The sequence below is a fragment of the Buteo buteo genome, chromosome 19, assembly GCF_964188355.1.
Source record: "Buteo buteo chromosome 19, bButBut1.hap1.1, whole genome shotgun sequence".
NCBI classification, from domain to species: domain Eukaryota; kingdom Metazoa; phylum Chordata; class Aves; order Accipitriformes; family Accipitridae; genus Buteo; species Buteo buteo.
In genome coordinates, this window is record NC_134189.1 from 4,582,543 (window position 1) to 4,597,587 (window position 15,045).

General features: G+C 45.4%; 1 protein-coding gene across 2 annotated transcripts in view; it reads left to right on the plus strand.

Moving 5' to 3' along the window:
• Positions 1-15,045, plus strand: part of SYN3 (synapsin III) — a 176,707-nt gene that overhangs the window by 28,415 nt on the left and 133,247 nt on the right. The window contains exons 4-5 of one of the 2 annotated variants that reach the window (XM_075051079.1): positions 708-710; positions 8,707-8,863. In XM_075051079.1, coding sequence (XP_074907180.1) covers positions 708-710; positions 8,707-8,863 — 160 coding nt within the window. The remainder of the gene's footprint in view (positions 1-707; positions 711-8,706; positions 8,864-15,045) is intronic. The other variant, XM_075051078.1, reaches the window with a different exon arrangement.

Here is a 15,045-nt window from a genome sequence, read left to right on the forward strand (position 1 = left end):
CACCACAGTTCAGACACCGGTTGATGGACCAGGAGATGCCCAGGGGCTGAAATGGGGAGGACCCAGCAATGGAGCGATGGCCCTGGCAAGCAGGGGGTGACAAACCTGACAGTAAAGCAAAGAGGGGCTGAGCGCCGTGGAGAAAGCCTTGCTGTGGGGAAGGATCTCTGCCGTGGAGTGGTGTTTAGTCCTACAGGTCTTGCCTGAATTTGGCCGGTGCGTGTAAGAAGGTGCGTGTGTCACCCTGCTTGCCCTGGATGAGATGCCCTTGTCACTCGCAGCTGTGGTGGGGTCAGTGAATGCTCTGATTCCTCCATACAAGCCCATTCATTCCTTTAATCAACACTGACTTTCCTGTTGGTTCCAGCTGACTCAGTGCTTCTACCATGCTCTGATAACAGGACGGCAGCCTGTTGAATCACCATCCCAAATAGACCAGGACCTGAAAGTGCTTTTTTCCCAAAGCATATTTTTCCACTGCAAGCTGCAGTACAATCACAGCACGAGGAAGCAAATCCTTTTACATGGGAGGAGCGGGGAAGAAACTGGCCAGCTCAGCAGCGGTGTTTTCCCACCAGTCAGAGCTTGCGGCCCCCAGCAGATGTGTACTCTGGCTAAAAAAAACATCTGCCTGCTCCAGGGTGTAAGACTCTTTTGAAGTCCAGTGAGGACACTGTCCTCTGCCCACTGCACCTTTCCCATCCCAGTAGGTCCATCCACCCCACAGGGCCGTTGACAAGCTGCTCCCTGAAAGAGGCACGTGGGTTTTGTAACCTACAGAGGCCATGCTTTCTCACCACACAGGAGCTGCACATTGCCAGGAGATGGATATTTTCTTGTCTCTCGAGAACTGTTCATTCACAAGAGTTGGTGGTTTCTTGCAGTTCTTCTACAGGGAGAATATCCATGGAGGTCATGGGAGTAGCTACTGTCCCTGGACACTGATGGAGGACATACTGGTAGGCAGTAGGTCACTTTCCAGCTTCTTGTTTTCCAGAAAGCTTGTGTCGAAGAGGAACCCTAGATTCTGTCTAGTCCCTGTCTTTTTTAATTTAACTGTTGATCTAATTGGGGTCTTTTTTTGATTGTCTGTTTCTTTTTTTTTTTTGTTGCTTCCAATCCAAAATTCTGAAAATTTCTGCAAAGATGCAGATGGGAGAAAAAATGGGAGAAACTGATAGGCAGAGTTTAGGTTTCTAGAAGCCAGATGGAAAAATATGTTGAGCGCATGGTTCTCCCAAGATTCACAGAATGTGCTGCACACTATAGTACAATATGTGCTATATATTTAACACTGAGCAACATTTGGGCAATATTTTTGTATTGATGGCATGGCAATCTGTAAATGTAATGGAGAAGTGAGTGTGACAGCGTGTAAGCTTTTGAAAATGCACCTCAGGCAAAACACCAACGTGCCAAATGACCGCTTCCCTTACCAAAATTCCCTGCAGAGACAATGGGCTGGGACATCGTGTCAAACAGGGTAGACCCTGGCAAGCTGCAGGTACACATGAAGCAATTTAACACCTCCAGTAAACATTTATAAACTGAGAAATTATTCCCACATGGGGGATGATTTACCATCATCTTTCACTAATACCTCCTCCTTCTTCACCTGCCTGTCCCTGTCCTCTTTTTTTTTTGAGCAGCAGCTAAAAAAAAGAGTAGAGAAGTTGGGGTGTGCTTATTTATGTATTTATTCTCAGTTGCTTCCACCTCAGCTCCTGCTGCTAAACAGCTGCTTGGAGGCCTGCTTCTCCCTTTGGGGTTTACTGATCTCCCAGATGAATAATGTCCCCCTTCACCTCCCCAGCAGCTGGAACCCAGCCGACGTGCAGGCAGGATCCTGACAGTTATTGGGAAAACATTTGGCATGCAGGCAGCTGCCAGAAAGCAAAAGTCACTCTGAGCAGACCAGGGTGGGGAGCATCTCAGGGACTAAACTACTCCCTGGCCCTTTTTGCATTTACAGTAATTCTTTCCAATAAGAAATGTGCTGCCAGGGCCTAAAGCACTCATTAATTAGTTAATCCTGGACTGAATGCAAGAATTATTAAAGGCTGTTGTAGATTGTTTCAGTCTTGATTGGCACTTTCTTTTTTCCAGTCCTGCCTTAATATTTCTCCTTTCTACATGGGTTTTTACTAAGGCTTCTTCCCGGGAATGGCAAACAGAGGAGTGAAGGGCCAAGTCCTGCTGCACCTGTACTATACTGGTCAAGGTGGATCTTCATTAACGACCTGAGTCATTGGGACAGATCACAGCCTCATCAAGCTCGTGGGTGGTGACAAGGTGGAGGGTGGGGAGCAAAAGATGTGCCAGAAGGCAGAGCTGCCGTTCAGAGGGACCTCAAAAACTGGGGAAATGGGCCAACAGGAACCTCATGGAGTTCAAAAAGGACAATCGCAAAGTCTTGCGGTGAGGGAGGAATAACCCCAGAACTGCTGGGGGGCAGCTGGAGAGAAAACAGCTCTGCACAAAAGGACCTGGAGGTCCTGTGTGCCCTTGCAGCTCACTGGGCGGTATTAGCAAGCCTGTAGCTAATGAGACAGTATTCACATCTGGAGTACTGTGTCCAGCTGTGAGCTCCCCGGTACAAAAAAGGCATTAACAAACAGGAACGAGTTGAGTGAAAGGCCACCAAGCTCATTGAACTGGACTAAAGACATCCAAGGAGAGACTGAGAGATGGCTTTGTTCAGTCTGTAAGAGGAGGCTCAGGGGGATCCACCTACAGCCATCAGGCAACTAAGAGGAGGGTGTAGAGAAAATGAAGCCAGACTCTTGTTGAAGGTGTGCAGTGAAAGGAGAAGAAGAAACAGACACAAGTTGCAGCAGGTGAAATTCTAATTAGATATAATTTTTTAAAAAATTTCCGCAGTGAGGGCAGTCAAATACTGGAACAAGTGCCCAGGGAGGCTAGGTGATCTTCATCCATGGGAATATTCAAACTTTTGCTGGACAAGACCCTGATCAACCTAACATCACTCTAATGTTAGCCGTGCAATGAGCAGGGTGTTGGTCCAGATGATTTCCAAAGATCCTTTCTGACCTAAATTACTCTATGACTTTATTCTGTGATATTGGAAAGTATTGCATCATCTTCTGTAAAAGCTTCAGGTCACAAGCATTTTGAAGGCAATCTGCTGTTGGCAGGTATGATTGTTACTACTTTGAGGCATCATCTGGGTCTACATGCTTTTCCTTGTCAAGGCTGAGCAGTTTACAAGTAAAATAGATGGCAGACTTAGGAGACCACCATCGTACAGTTCAGGGAGTGTGTGACATGGAATTTTATGGCTTGTTGACCATTGGTCTGTGGCTGAGAAACAAATCAGAGCATCTTCCAGGGTGTCCTCATCTGCATACAGTGGTAGTGGTCCTACTGCAACCATGATTCCTGGTTCTTGCTGCTTTTGCTACACTAATCTCCCCAACACCCCATGTTTTTTCCCCAGCCATTCTCTATTACAGTGTCCCAAAAGACCCCCTGCTCCTCTCCTCCAGCCTGGTAAAGAGAGGTCATTCTTTATTCTATGATGTTGCTTGGTTGTTTCTCTAAAACCAGCTCTGTGTTACCTTATTCATATAAGTAATCACATTCGTTATTTCTTTGAATAACTTCAGCAGGGTTTACTTCTTTCTGTGGAAAATACGACGTGAGGTTTTGACCTAAATGAGATATATTTTTTTAGCAGATTTCCCATTTTACTATGACATCCAATGTAACATTAAATCAAACATTGTGATAGCTGAGTGAAAATGTCACAGATTTCATTTTACTTTTCAGTAATGTAGTAACAAAACTATTAACACCCAAATAAAGTACAAAAAGAACTTGTTCCTATTTGTAAATGCCATTTTCTATTAGCTCTCAGACACCTGAAGCGCTGCATAGTTGGAGGGATTATTGCACTTCTCAGGTAGCTGCAGCCACTTACGGCTTGGACTTGTGCCTCAGAAGCTTGCCTGAAGGCTCCATTAATTGCCAGTAATGCAAAGCTTGTTGCATCAGATTGCTTAATTATGCACTTTTCTTCCTCTCCGTGTCATGCCAAGGAGATAGGAAAGGCTTTGGAAGAGAACTTTGTCAAAAATGCGTTGATCACTGGGAAGTGTCAGAAAACTGGATAAAGCCTCCTTGAATAATGGAGGGTAGACAGAACCTGAAGTGAGGATGTGCATCTTTGGTGTCCAGGGAAGAGCAGGACATGAAGGGTGAAGTGTCTTGTAAGACTGGCACTCTTTAAGAAAGAGCAGGAGAGCCCATCCTTCTCCCACAGCATGGGCAAAAAGCTCTCTAAACCCTTCGTGGTGCTAAAGTATAAAGCAGGTCTACCCTTTGGCTGCGGGTGATTATTCACAGTGGAAGGGATCATTAAAAGGTATTTTGACAATGCTTGTGTATTCTTTCATCACACCCATGAAGGTCTTTGTGCTTCAGTGAGAAAAGCTGAAGGACCAAGAAGCAAGCCAGAGTTATGGCTATATGCAGAAATGAGAAATCTCTTTAAGGCATGAAACCTCCCAGCAGGATTTGCTGTCAACATCTTCTCTACCCCAAAGCAGGCTGGGGACCTGCTTTCTGCAGAGAAATGTTATTGATGATCTTTTCAGAGCTGATACTCTTCTTGTAATTAGAGAAGATTGACACATGGTCACCAGAATAGCTACTGCTGCTCCTCCTGAGATGTTTAACTTCCATATTTAACATCAGCAATCTCTTAAATTGTTTTATATTCCCTCATTTCTGACAAAACTATTTCCAAGACAGCTAATGCTGTCACAGACTTACGGGTAGATGGGTCCAACCTAAGAAATTATATTCTGCAGTCAGATCTCTTCCTACTAGGTATTTTAAATCCAGGCTTTATACTTGGGTTTGTCTCTGAAGTATAGTTTTACCACTGAGGAAGAAAGACACTGCTAAAATGTACTGGAACAAGTTGAAAAAGAGTTACTTAAATGCAAATAAGCATCCTGCACCGCAGTACCAGAGTCCAGGCTCAGGACTTGCAGCGCTGGCAGCTTCCTAGCCAGACACTCGTCATCACCCCGGGGTGATTGACTCTGGTAATCACTGGCTGATCTCAATTACCAGGACGAGAGGTAGGCTGAGCAGCTGCCATGTGCCTTGGCTAGCATCTGGGATGAGGAGGCAACTACTGCAAAGGGAGAAAAGCCACAGGGACCTGTGGGAGGCTGCTTCACTTGGGGGGTGGCCAGTTCAGCCGTGCACCACTCGGAGCACTGAAAGGCTCGTGCCGTTCATGGCAGAGGCCATTGCCTGGGGCGACACGAGCTGAAAGGAAAGCACCTTTCCATTCCAGAGGAAAATGAAATCTCACGAGCTATTTCAATCTGAAAATGAAATTTTTTCCAGTCTCCTGGGTTATTTTTCTTTTTAAACAAAGGATTCTTGTATCTCTGCACCACTCTGGGAACATGCTACATGCATTTTAGTGGCCTTTATTTTCCAGGCAGTGCTAGGAGCCAAATTTTAAATGAGAACTGAGCTCCCGGGGTCTAAGAAAGGGCTTCTGTAGAAGGGTTGTGGCCAAAGATGGGCTCCAGCTTTTGCCTGGAAGCTTCATCCATCTGGCTGTCATGCTAAGGAAGATTCACCACTTCAGGTAGGCGTCTGCCATGCAGCCCAGGAAGGGCACCGCACCAACATGCAGAGCGCAGCTTATTAGTGACATGTTTTAAATCTGTGGTTTACATTTAGTTCCATTTACTTATCCTATCTCCCTGTCCGTTAGATGTTTGAATGGGCTCTCCTGTATTCTTTCTGTGGCCAAACCCATTCCCGTGACCTGTCTTTAGCAGGGGTCTAGGTACAGTTGTATTCAAGACCACTCGTGGTCATCTAAACTTTGGCTGGACAGATCTAGTGGAGAGGAGAGGTCCATGCTCCTACCATAGCTCTCCTAGTCCTGCCGGACTCGGGTGCTTAGGACCTCAGCACAGTAGGTGCTACTGAGTTTGGCTCACCCTGAGGTTTTGGCAACGGTCTTTCAAATGTGGGACTTCTGCCTAACCTGTCTGTCTGCCAAGGATTTCAACTTTCTGTCATGGGAGATGTTATTGGGTTGGGTTGAACTAGCAAAGAAAACAGAACACTAGCTCCGAGGCTCCCTATGTTAGCTTAAGTTTTACACTCTGAGAATGAGTGGTAGCTTGCAAAAGTAATCTACAAAAAATCAAGAATCCTTGTGTGAAGTGATTAAGCTCTTTTCTCCCCAGATCACTGGTACCCCCAGTTCTTCAGTTTTCACACCACCACTCCTACCATGACTATTCATTTCCCTTTTACTGCCTGCTATCCTTCCTATCCCCTTGCCACACATTTTGCCACTGGTCTCTGTTTCTCCATTACAGACGTCTCACAGACTCCAGGGCTCTCCAGCTGATGTTTATTCGCAGCTAGTCCCAGGCCCTGCACTCCTCTGCCTTGTTCTCAGTATCCATGGGAACATCCTCATTGTCCCATGGCTCAAAACAGGGATTCAGTGTCCACCTTCGCTTTAGAGATTCACTCCTCATCTGCTGCATGAGAGAGTGCCCTGCCTTCCTACACGATGCAGGCTTTGAGAATAGGCTTTTCTACATTAATTCGGTGTTCTTGTGTCCATCTTCTAAGTTGAGAAATTATTCCTTTGCCAGGATCTGAAAAGAGCTTTTTTTTTTCCTAAACTTTTGGCTGGCAGAAGTAAAGCCACTGAAGGCAGTTTCCCAGCCGCTGTGCGTCCTCCCCCCACAGCTGGCCGTGCTCATTTGCGGTGCCTTCTCCCCACCACAGCATCACATCCCCATCCCCGGGGGGCTTGGGAGAGACGTTCAAGGGCAAGTACCGCCGCTTCCTCTGGGGACACCAGAGCAATGGTCTGAACCATTACCATGCAGCCCCAGTAAGTGTTGTTCCCTAAGTCAAGTCTGGGGAAAGACTTGAGCCTTAACGGGGAGCATTTTCTTCTTCTTCATATGCTCAGAAAGCTTGAATGAAGGAGGCACACGCCTGAAGCTCCTGCCCCTCCAGGCACCGCAACTGTTTAGTAACCCAGAGCAGATATTGAGTCCTGGTCCTAGAAAGCTGATTAATCCTTCCTGAGGACCTGTGCCTGCCTCTGGGGTACTTTCTACATGGCAAGTTCAGCAGAATGGAGCAGCTCAAGCTTTCCAAGATTTGTATTCACTTGCTGTTTCTCAGCTTCACCCCCCTTGACACCAGGGAGGTCCATAAATCAGCTGCAGAGTGATAGCGCAGCCCTCCCGATGCTCATTATGCATCTCGCTGCTGGAGGAAAGCACCACCTTTGGTGCCAAGTACATTAGGGAACATGCCTGGGTTTAAAAATACTCCATGGGAGGGAATCACAACATTTCCAAAGCTTGGCCTCTTGCATCACAAAAGCAGAGCGTGCTCCTCGCCATGTCTCGGGCGATAACAAAAGCCCAAGGCCAACAAACAAAATGAACGGCTTTAAAACAACAAAGCTGCCCTGGGTTTTGTATACAGTGTTTGTTGCCACAATCTGGCCCAGAGTCACTATCTCGGATTTCCCTGCCAGAATGATGGAAATATAAATAGAGGCTATAAACCCAAAGTATTTCCAGCTCATACATCCAAAGGATAGAAATTATAGTCTCTTAGCAAGGAAAATGTTCGAGGGTAGTGAGGTAATGGGACCTGGTTACAGAGCTCATTTCTCTGAAAACTTTAATACAGCATGGAAAGTTTTCCAATGTCCTTGACGCAACCTCTGTTAAAGTACAAAATAATCCCCTCTTTCAGTGGAAAAGCCCCTTCCATGCCTTCGAGAATGAACTGCTGAGCTCCATTTTGGGAACAGTTTCTTTCCAGCTGCTGTTTCCAGAGATTCCTGAAGGGCTCGGAAGACACAGCGTCAGCAAGGAATGAAATCTGGCTGTTTGAAAGATAATCTGTCGCCTGTTGGCTTACCTAGAAAGGGCCTCACTTTTCTGTGTATTTGCTGAGAGCTGCTGCTGTTGAACCATAGGAGTCCCTGCTCCGGTCTTACTAAATAATATCCTGGAAGTCCGCGCCATGAGTCACAGCACTGGATGAGGGGCGCTGCTCATTTGATTAATTACATTACCATGCCTGCCCTTTACTTGTTGACTCATAGCCATAAGAGCCTGGGATGTGCTGCGTATGTAGTAAACTGATTAAAGGAGGAATGTATGTCAATGTATGGACGTGTTCGATAGCTGTTTGAAATCCCTCATGATCTTCCCACCCACTGGGCATTGCTTCAATATCGAGTTCAATCGTCAGGAAACAAAGTCTTTCCCTCATCTGCATCGCACATTGCAACAAGCTTGCCAAATACGGCCAAGCTTTTAGAAAGAAAAGAGAATCCCCCCACCAGTGAATTTATGACCCTTGGCTCCGCTTGTGGCTTGTTCCTGTGCATGCCTGAGCGACATGGAAACTGCAGCAAATCTCTTTGGCCTGTTTCTACACTCTCACACTTGCAGCTATGTTGGATTTTTCCTTTTTTTAATTATGAGAGGTTTTTTGTTTGCTTTGTTACCTTCTGACGCAAGCAAACCATGATGAGAGGCACAAAGGAGAGCAATATGCCTTAATGAAAAGGGGAAGGATGGAGAAGGAACAGGGGGAGGCTAGAAGTGTTGCTGAGTGTTTTTGAAAGTAAAATGTCACTCCTCATGTCTCTTCCAGGTCCTTCAAGCCCGACTTTGTCCTGATCCGGCAGCATGCCTACAGCATGGCGCTGGGAGAAGACTTCCGCAGCCTCATCATCGGCCTCCAGTACGGCGGCATCCACACCGTCAACTCCCTCTACTCCATCTACAACTTCTGCAGCAAGCCCTGGGTGGTAAGTGGCGATCCAGCTCTACTGCATGCCAACGCTGCAAGGTAGATATGTGGTACCAATAAAGCACCAAACTCAGTTTCCAGTCTGTTTCATAGGAATTCATCTCTTTAGGTTAAAACCACCATCTGAACAACCCTCAGAATCCAGCTGGGAATTCTTGGGGAAAAAAACCATCAGCAGTGCTTCTTTATCAACCTCTAGTAATAGCAAGGTGTTATTTCCTCACCCTGAGTAGGACATTTCACCTGTCCCAGACTCTAATGCGTCACAGCCAATGGTACAGTAACACCCAGATTTCCTGTAAGGCAGAGTAGATGAATAGCAATAATTAATAGCAGATCAATAGTAGCACGTCTCTGTCCTGACCAAAACACAGTAAAACTACCTTAAAAGAAACATTAACATTCACTGTTTCAGAGGGTATCTGAACTATGCCATTTCTAGCATCTTTTCGTGGATGTACACTTGTGGTAGCCAGGTGCCCCAGGCTAAGACTAAGATTATCCATTTCTTGCAGAAGTGCAACCTGCACTTGACTTCTCTTGTCTCCTCTTCCTACTTTTTCTGGGTGGTGCTTTGTTGTGAGGAAATTAGCTGAAAAGAAAGGGAAGAAAGGTAGAGAGATGATTTCTTCAATGACTAGGTCTGGGAAAAAAAGGGTACATAGAATGACAAAGGCCTTGGAAAGAGGCAGAAGGAAAGGGGAAAGCCTGTAGAGTTTTTCAGCAGTTTCAGAAGGAAATACAAGGTTATCATAAAGTGTTGGTTCATTGAGCCTGAAAGACTGCACCTTGGGCTGAGTCAGCTCCTGGGGAGAACAGGACAGCATTTTGATATTTTGCACTGGAACCCCACCTTCACCTGTTCTTGAAATTTGTCAAGTTCACCTGGAAATCTCAGAAAAATCTTAAAAAATATTATCACTGGTTTGTCTCAGCCCCAATTCAAAGTTTGTAATAAATACCCAGACCTGTTTTGTGACCCGCTTTAAGTCAGCAGAAACTTCAGGAGCAGGAGAGCCAGGGGAGTAAGGCTGGCATCGTAGCACCTGCAGGAAGAAGTCAGATGCTGATACCATTTTGGAGTCCACATCTGGGTCTTCCATCAGTTTCATCCCAAAGTGCCCTCTCTGATCACTGATGCTCCCAGAATGGAAATTTCCCTGCGTTATTCTAGGTCCAAAGCAGGGAACTACAAGCTATATGGATGTGACAAGGAGATGGGACTTTCCAATATGTCCTCCATGGAAAATTTTTACATACGTTTTTAGGAATTCCCCTTACTCATTGCACATATGTAGCTTGGGGTGAGAGGGAATGTTTATAGCAAGTGGTAACTGTCTTCCTTGTTACCTAATTAAGTCTTTTTGGTTGTTGTTTTTTCCTTGGAATAAATATCTTATTAGTCTTCTGTGTGTTGACTGGTAGTTCAAGTCCAGCTGAGGTCTGTAATGACTCAGACTTTTATTTCCATGACTGTGCAGTCTTGGATTTAACTAATTTCTTACAAAAAAAGGTACCAGTGTAATAGACATGGTCTTCTCAGTTTTCACCTCTTTTATGACACTTAGGGACTTTTTTGAGACCAAAAGCAGGGTCTTGTCTTTCCCAAAAATGTTGCAGTGCAGTAATGAGAGTAGTGAGAAAAATCTCACTTTTCTGTCATTGTATAGGTGGATGATGGACATTTGGCCTCGGTCCCCATTTGAATGATGAGTGTTGCTGGGATCGGAAAGGGGAGGAAGAGAGGGACCAAGTACCAGGCTCAGTACAACACCTTTGCATTGGTTCCTACAGTTGGTCCTACACACACAAGTATGTTGACCCCAGTGACCAGTCAAAAAAGCCTCCGCATTTACACTAGCTTTTGCTGAGGAAGGAAGACAGTCAAGCGGCCTATTCCATCTGATTTTGGGGGTTGAGTCAGTCAAGGCTTAGTTGACATTTTTCAACTCATGCCTTGTAATTACATTTCTGATGGTGTGCAGGGGCCTCAAGATGTGACAGGACTATTTTTAGGAATCTAAAATAAAAGAAAACAAACAAACTCAGCACATTGGGGGAAAAAAAGAAAAAAAGAAAAAGCAGGGCTGGCAAGGCAGTGTGGGAGAAATTGGCTCTGCCAGTAACTCAGCTCTAGCTATTCTGGGTCCTGTTGTGCCATGCTTTCCTCACAGGGAATACAGCTGGCTCAGACAACCTTCCCAGAGGAGTCAAGGAAACCACTTGTAAACACTTAAAACAGGTTTGCAGAATGCCTCCTTTCCCTACTGCCCCGCACACACATCACCCCCCAAACCAATGATTGTAACGCACTAAAAGTAACCTAAGAGCTCAGATGGGATCTGAGCTGGTATTTGGCACCACTGAAATTTTATCGGGTTGAAGCTCAGGTGGAGATTGCACTGGGGCATTTGAGGACAGAAAGTTTCTCTGGCAGTAGAATCAGAAAATTTTGGTTTTGTGATAGCTGGGAAATGAGAGATAGGGACAGACCACTTTTGTGCATGTTCCACTGTGATTGCAAAACAGGCATCTCGAAATAAGGGATCTGCTTAACAAAGATTGCTGGAAACTCTTTGGACCTAGAAACAGTTGAGATGATAGATGAAGAAATGAAATTAAATACCCCTGGGAAACATGCTTTTCACTCTCCCTTTTTATTTTTTCCAAAAATGTTTCCATTTCATAGAAATGTTTATGATTCTGTGGAGGGGGGTGGAAGTGAGACTGTTTTTCCTTGGCAATTTGCAACAATGTTTTTTCTCAGCAACTCTAATTACAATCAGCTGAGTTTGGGCTTGAGCGTACTCAAACATGCAGCCCCCTTTTTAATGACATTTGCCAGGTTTCCAGTACTGCAATACACAAATTTCTTCAAAGGTTAAAATTTGCAGTAAACACAGGCACAGTTTGAAATAGGCATTTCTGGAAGAGAACCAGACACATTCAGGGGGATCTCACACACAGAGAAACATCTAAGAAACCTAAGTTTTAAGATGATCCCAGAACTATTGAGAAATAATGCTACAAGCACCCTAAACACAATGCTTCAACCACTAACAATAATTTTTGTGTTATAAAAGTTACAATACAAAATACAGTGGGAAAAATGCTCGGAGTAGAACTCGTATTACAGGCAGTAACGTCCGTAATTGTAAGGCAACTTTTGCATCTGTAAGACTGCAGGAAATACAAAGTCTTGAAGACGGTCATCTACAGAGCGCAAGAGACTCCCAGCCAAGCTGTTATTGACTGTCAAGGATATAGGCTCCCTGATGACCTAGACACTTTAAAAATATGCAAAAGGCCTTGAGATCCTCTGAATGGATCTTTTTATTTCTCTATAAAGACTCCCTGGAAGTAACTCAGATATCCACCCACCCAGCCAGGCAAGGCATCCCACTTAAAACCCAGGCTGTGCCGCATTGCCTTGCCCCGTGTCTTGCTTTGCGGTCTGAATGCAAACTCACTGAAAGCAGTGGAACCGCAGAAAGTAAGATCTGATACCAAAATGGGGAAGGGGCAGTTATATCTAGCTGAGTGGCTGACGGTAACATTCCTACCCATCTGAAACGCACCAGGATGCGCTACTTGAGCTCTGCTACCAGATACCTGAGAGGTTGCTGCAGCATGTATCATGGGTGTCTGTTTACCAATATCCTGTCCCTAACAATTGCCAAAAAAAAAAGGAAAAAAGAAGGGAATTGTCCCATGAGGGTCAATACCAAAGTCAGACCTTTTTGCAGGCTTGGCCCATTGAGGAGGCTCCCAGATGGCTGAGTCTCTCATCTGTCCATCTGAAACACTTGCTATTTCAGCAACAGCCGAGAGCTGTATGCTTCAAAAGGAAGCCCAAGGAACAAGTCAGGACGCTGTCTGTCAGCTGCACAGTTGTTCCAGTTATTTTGTTTGAGCTGTTTTCCTAGGATAAACGTACGTCGCCTCAACATCGTGGCATCCATGGTTCGCCAGGGCTGCGTGCACGTGCAGCAAGGGGCATGTGCTGCTCTCAGCCAGGGTGCTTTTCCTCCCCTCCTTGTCTCGGTCTCATTCTGTTTAACTTTTAAGCCCTCTTTGCTCACTTTGCTAGTCAAAACAGGGCTTTATTTTTCTTCTCTACAATGTGCAAGACTAGTGCAAGTAGTTAAGAGAAGCAAGCTGTCCTCCTTTCCCAACATCAATACCCTCCTTGCCAACAATAATTATTCTACACAGGGAGTTTTTCTATTTGCTGATGCATGGGGGGTGTCGTGTTAGTGATGGGATATGCCACCTCTTGATGTTTTCTGGGTTTTCTTAAATGCCACATTTTGGCCTATGAGATTACGGAAAGGATTCTTTGCATTTGTCTGCAAAGCTGCTGGCAAAGCTGCCCCTTCAGCATGCGGCCTGCGTCTGGCACACACCTTGCAGCCTAATTTTTTTGCATTCTGGCTGCATTTTTTTTTACACCCATACCACCCTTTAACTCCCCAAGGGGTATTTCTTCTCCACCAAGAAATGAGGTTTCAACTTCTTACACAGAAATGCTTTTGCTTAGACTAGCCCAGTAACCAGGGCAGGAGCCCTATCATAGCTACTCAGCAGAAAACATTCTCAGTAGCTCTCTCTTTGCCCGCAACATAACCTTGGGGTTGCAATTTGGTACATTTACTGGCTTCAGCTGTTACTCAGAAGTGCTTAGAACATGTAAGATTAGGCAGCTGATGTTATTGGGAAGAAAAAGGGCTTTCTTTCCCTTCCCTTGTTCCCTAGATGTCTATCTCCTTCCCTTAATCTCGGTGTTACCTCCCTCAGGTGACACAAAGACCTCCTTCAAGAGGAAGGAATTCCTAGCTTTGATGGGGAATTTTTGAAGAAATTTGTGTAAAGGACTTACTTACAGTGAGACTTGGCCCAGACTGGAGGACTTTATTAATTTAACTAGATTTTACCAAATTATAGGCGTCTTGGAAACTAAATTGTTTCTAAATTACTTTGCAAATAGGATATCAATGGGGAATTCAGTCACATCTCTGAGCTCATCAGGAACAAAAATCCTCACCTGTGGAGCAATCCCCTATTCTCTTAACATCCATGAAAATAATCAAGCTACCTTATTCAGCTTTAGTCCCCCTTCTGCAAGGCTGCCAGTCTAACCACTTCACCAACAGCACTGCCAGTTCAGCATTGTCCATGGTAACGGAGCTGTACCACTTCGGAGAGAAAGCAGGATGGGTAGATGTGTAATTGTGAAGAATCTGAGTTGCTCCTGAGATCCGGAAGGTTTCTGGGATGTATATCACCTCTTACTCTCTTTGGTGTATCATCAACCCTGCTTTAGCAACATTTTCTGTCATGGTTATTAAGTTTCTCTAATTGTTTTGGGTTTTTCTCTGGCTGATCAATGAGAGATTGAACAGGGAGGCTGCAGACGATGTACAAAATAGTCTGCTTGCTTCACAGATGGCCGAAGCGGAGCAGGAATTTGCTCTGCTATGCTTCTGTTGGGGTTTTGGAACCTGAACAGAAATCAAAGCTCAGTCCTACCATGGGGATCTTTGTGTCTGGCTGGGCACAACCCTGAATGATAGTTTATAACAGGGATGATAGCGGTGATAATTGTGAAGGTCATGTTGACAGGTGGGGACAACAGCAAACGTTCGCTCTTGTACGTGAAATACCAGCACTTGCTTTCCCCACTGACGTTACATACTGCTTTCTCTAGATACCATCCTCACAGACAGGTGCCTCCCTCAGACCTCACTGGTAGATGGGACAGGAGTAGCAGATGATCTCCCCTTTCTCCCGCCACACATGGGGGGCTGTTGGGAGACCCTTGGTTCATAATAAATCAGTTATCATTGACAGTGGGCTCATGCTTCCTTGGTCTAACACTCAAACCAGGTAGAACTGGCAATTCCCTCTAGTCATCTCTGCCCCTTAGCAATTCTCCTTCCCTTCAGCACAATGGATAGATGTGCCTTGCTTTGATTTGGCTGTGGGGCAGAGATCCGAGGGAGATCTGGGATTTAGTTTGTCTCTGCTCAGGAGTGGTAGCACTGATTTCTTGCCTGGTCGCTCCTCTGAGCCCTTTCCTCTACCAAGAAGAGCCCCCCACCAGCCACATTTGGAAAGCAAAGCTTGTTCATAGCAGGTCTGTAACTAAACCCAAACTGACCCCTTTCTGGCTCTTGAACC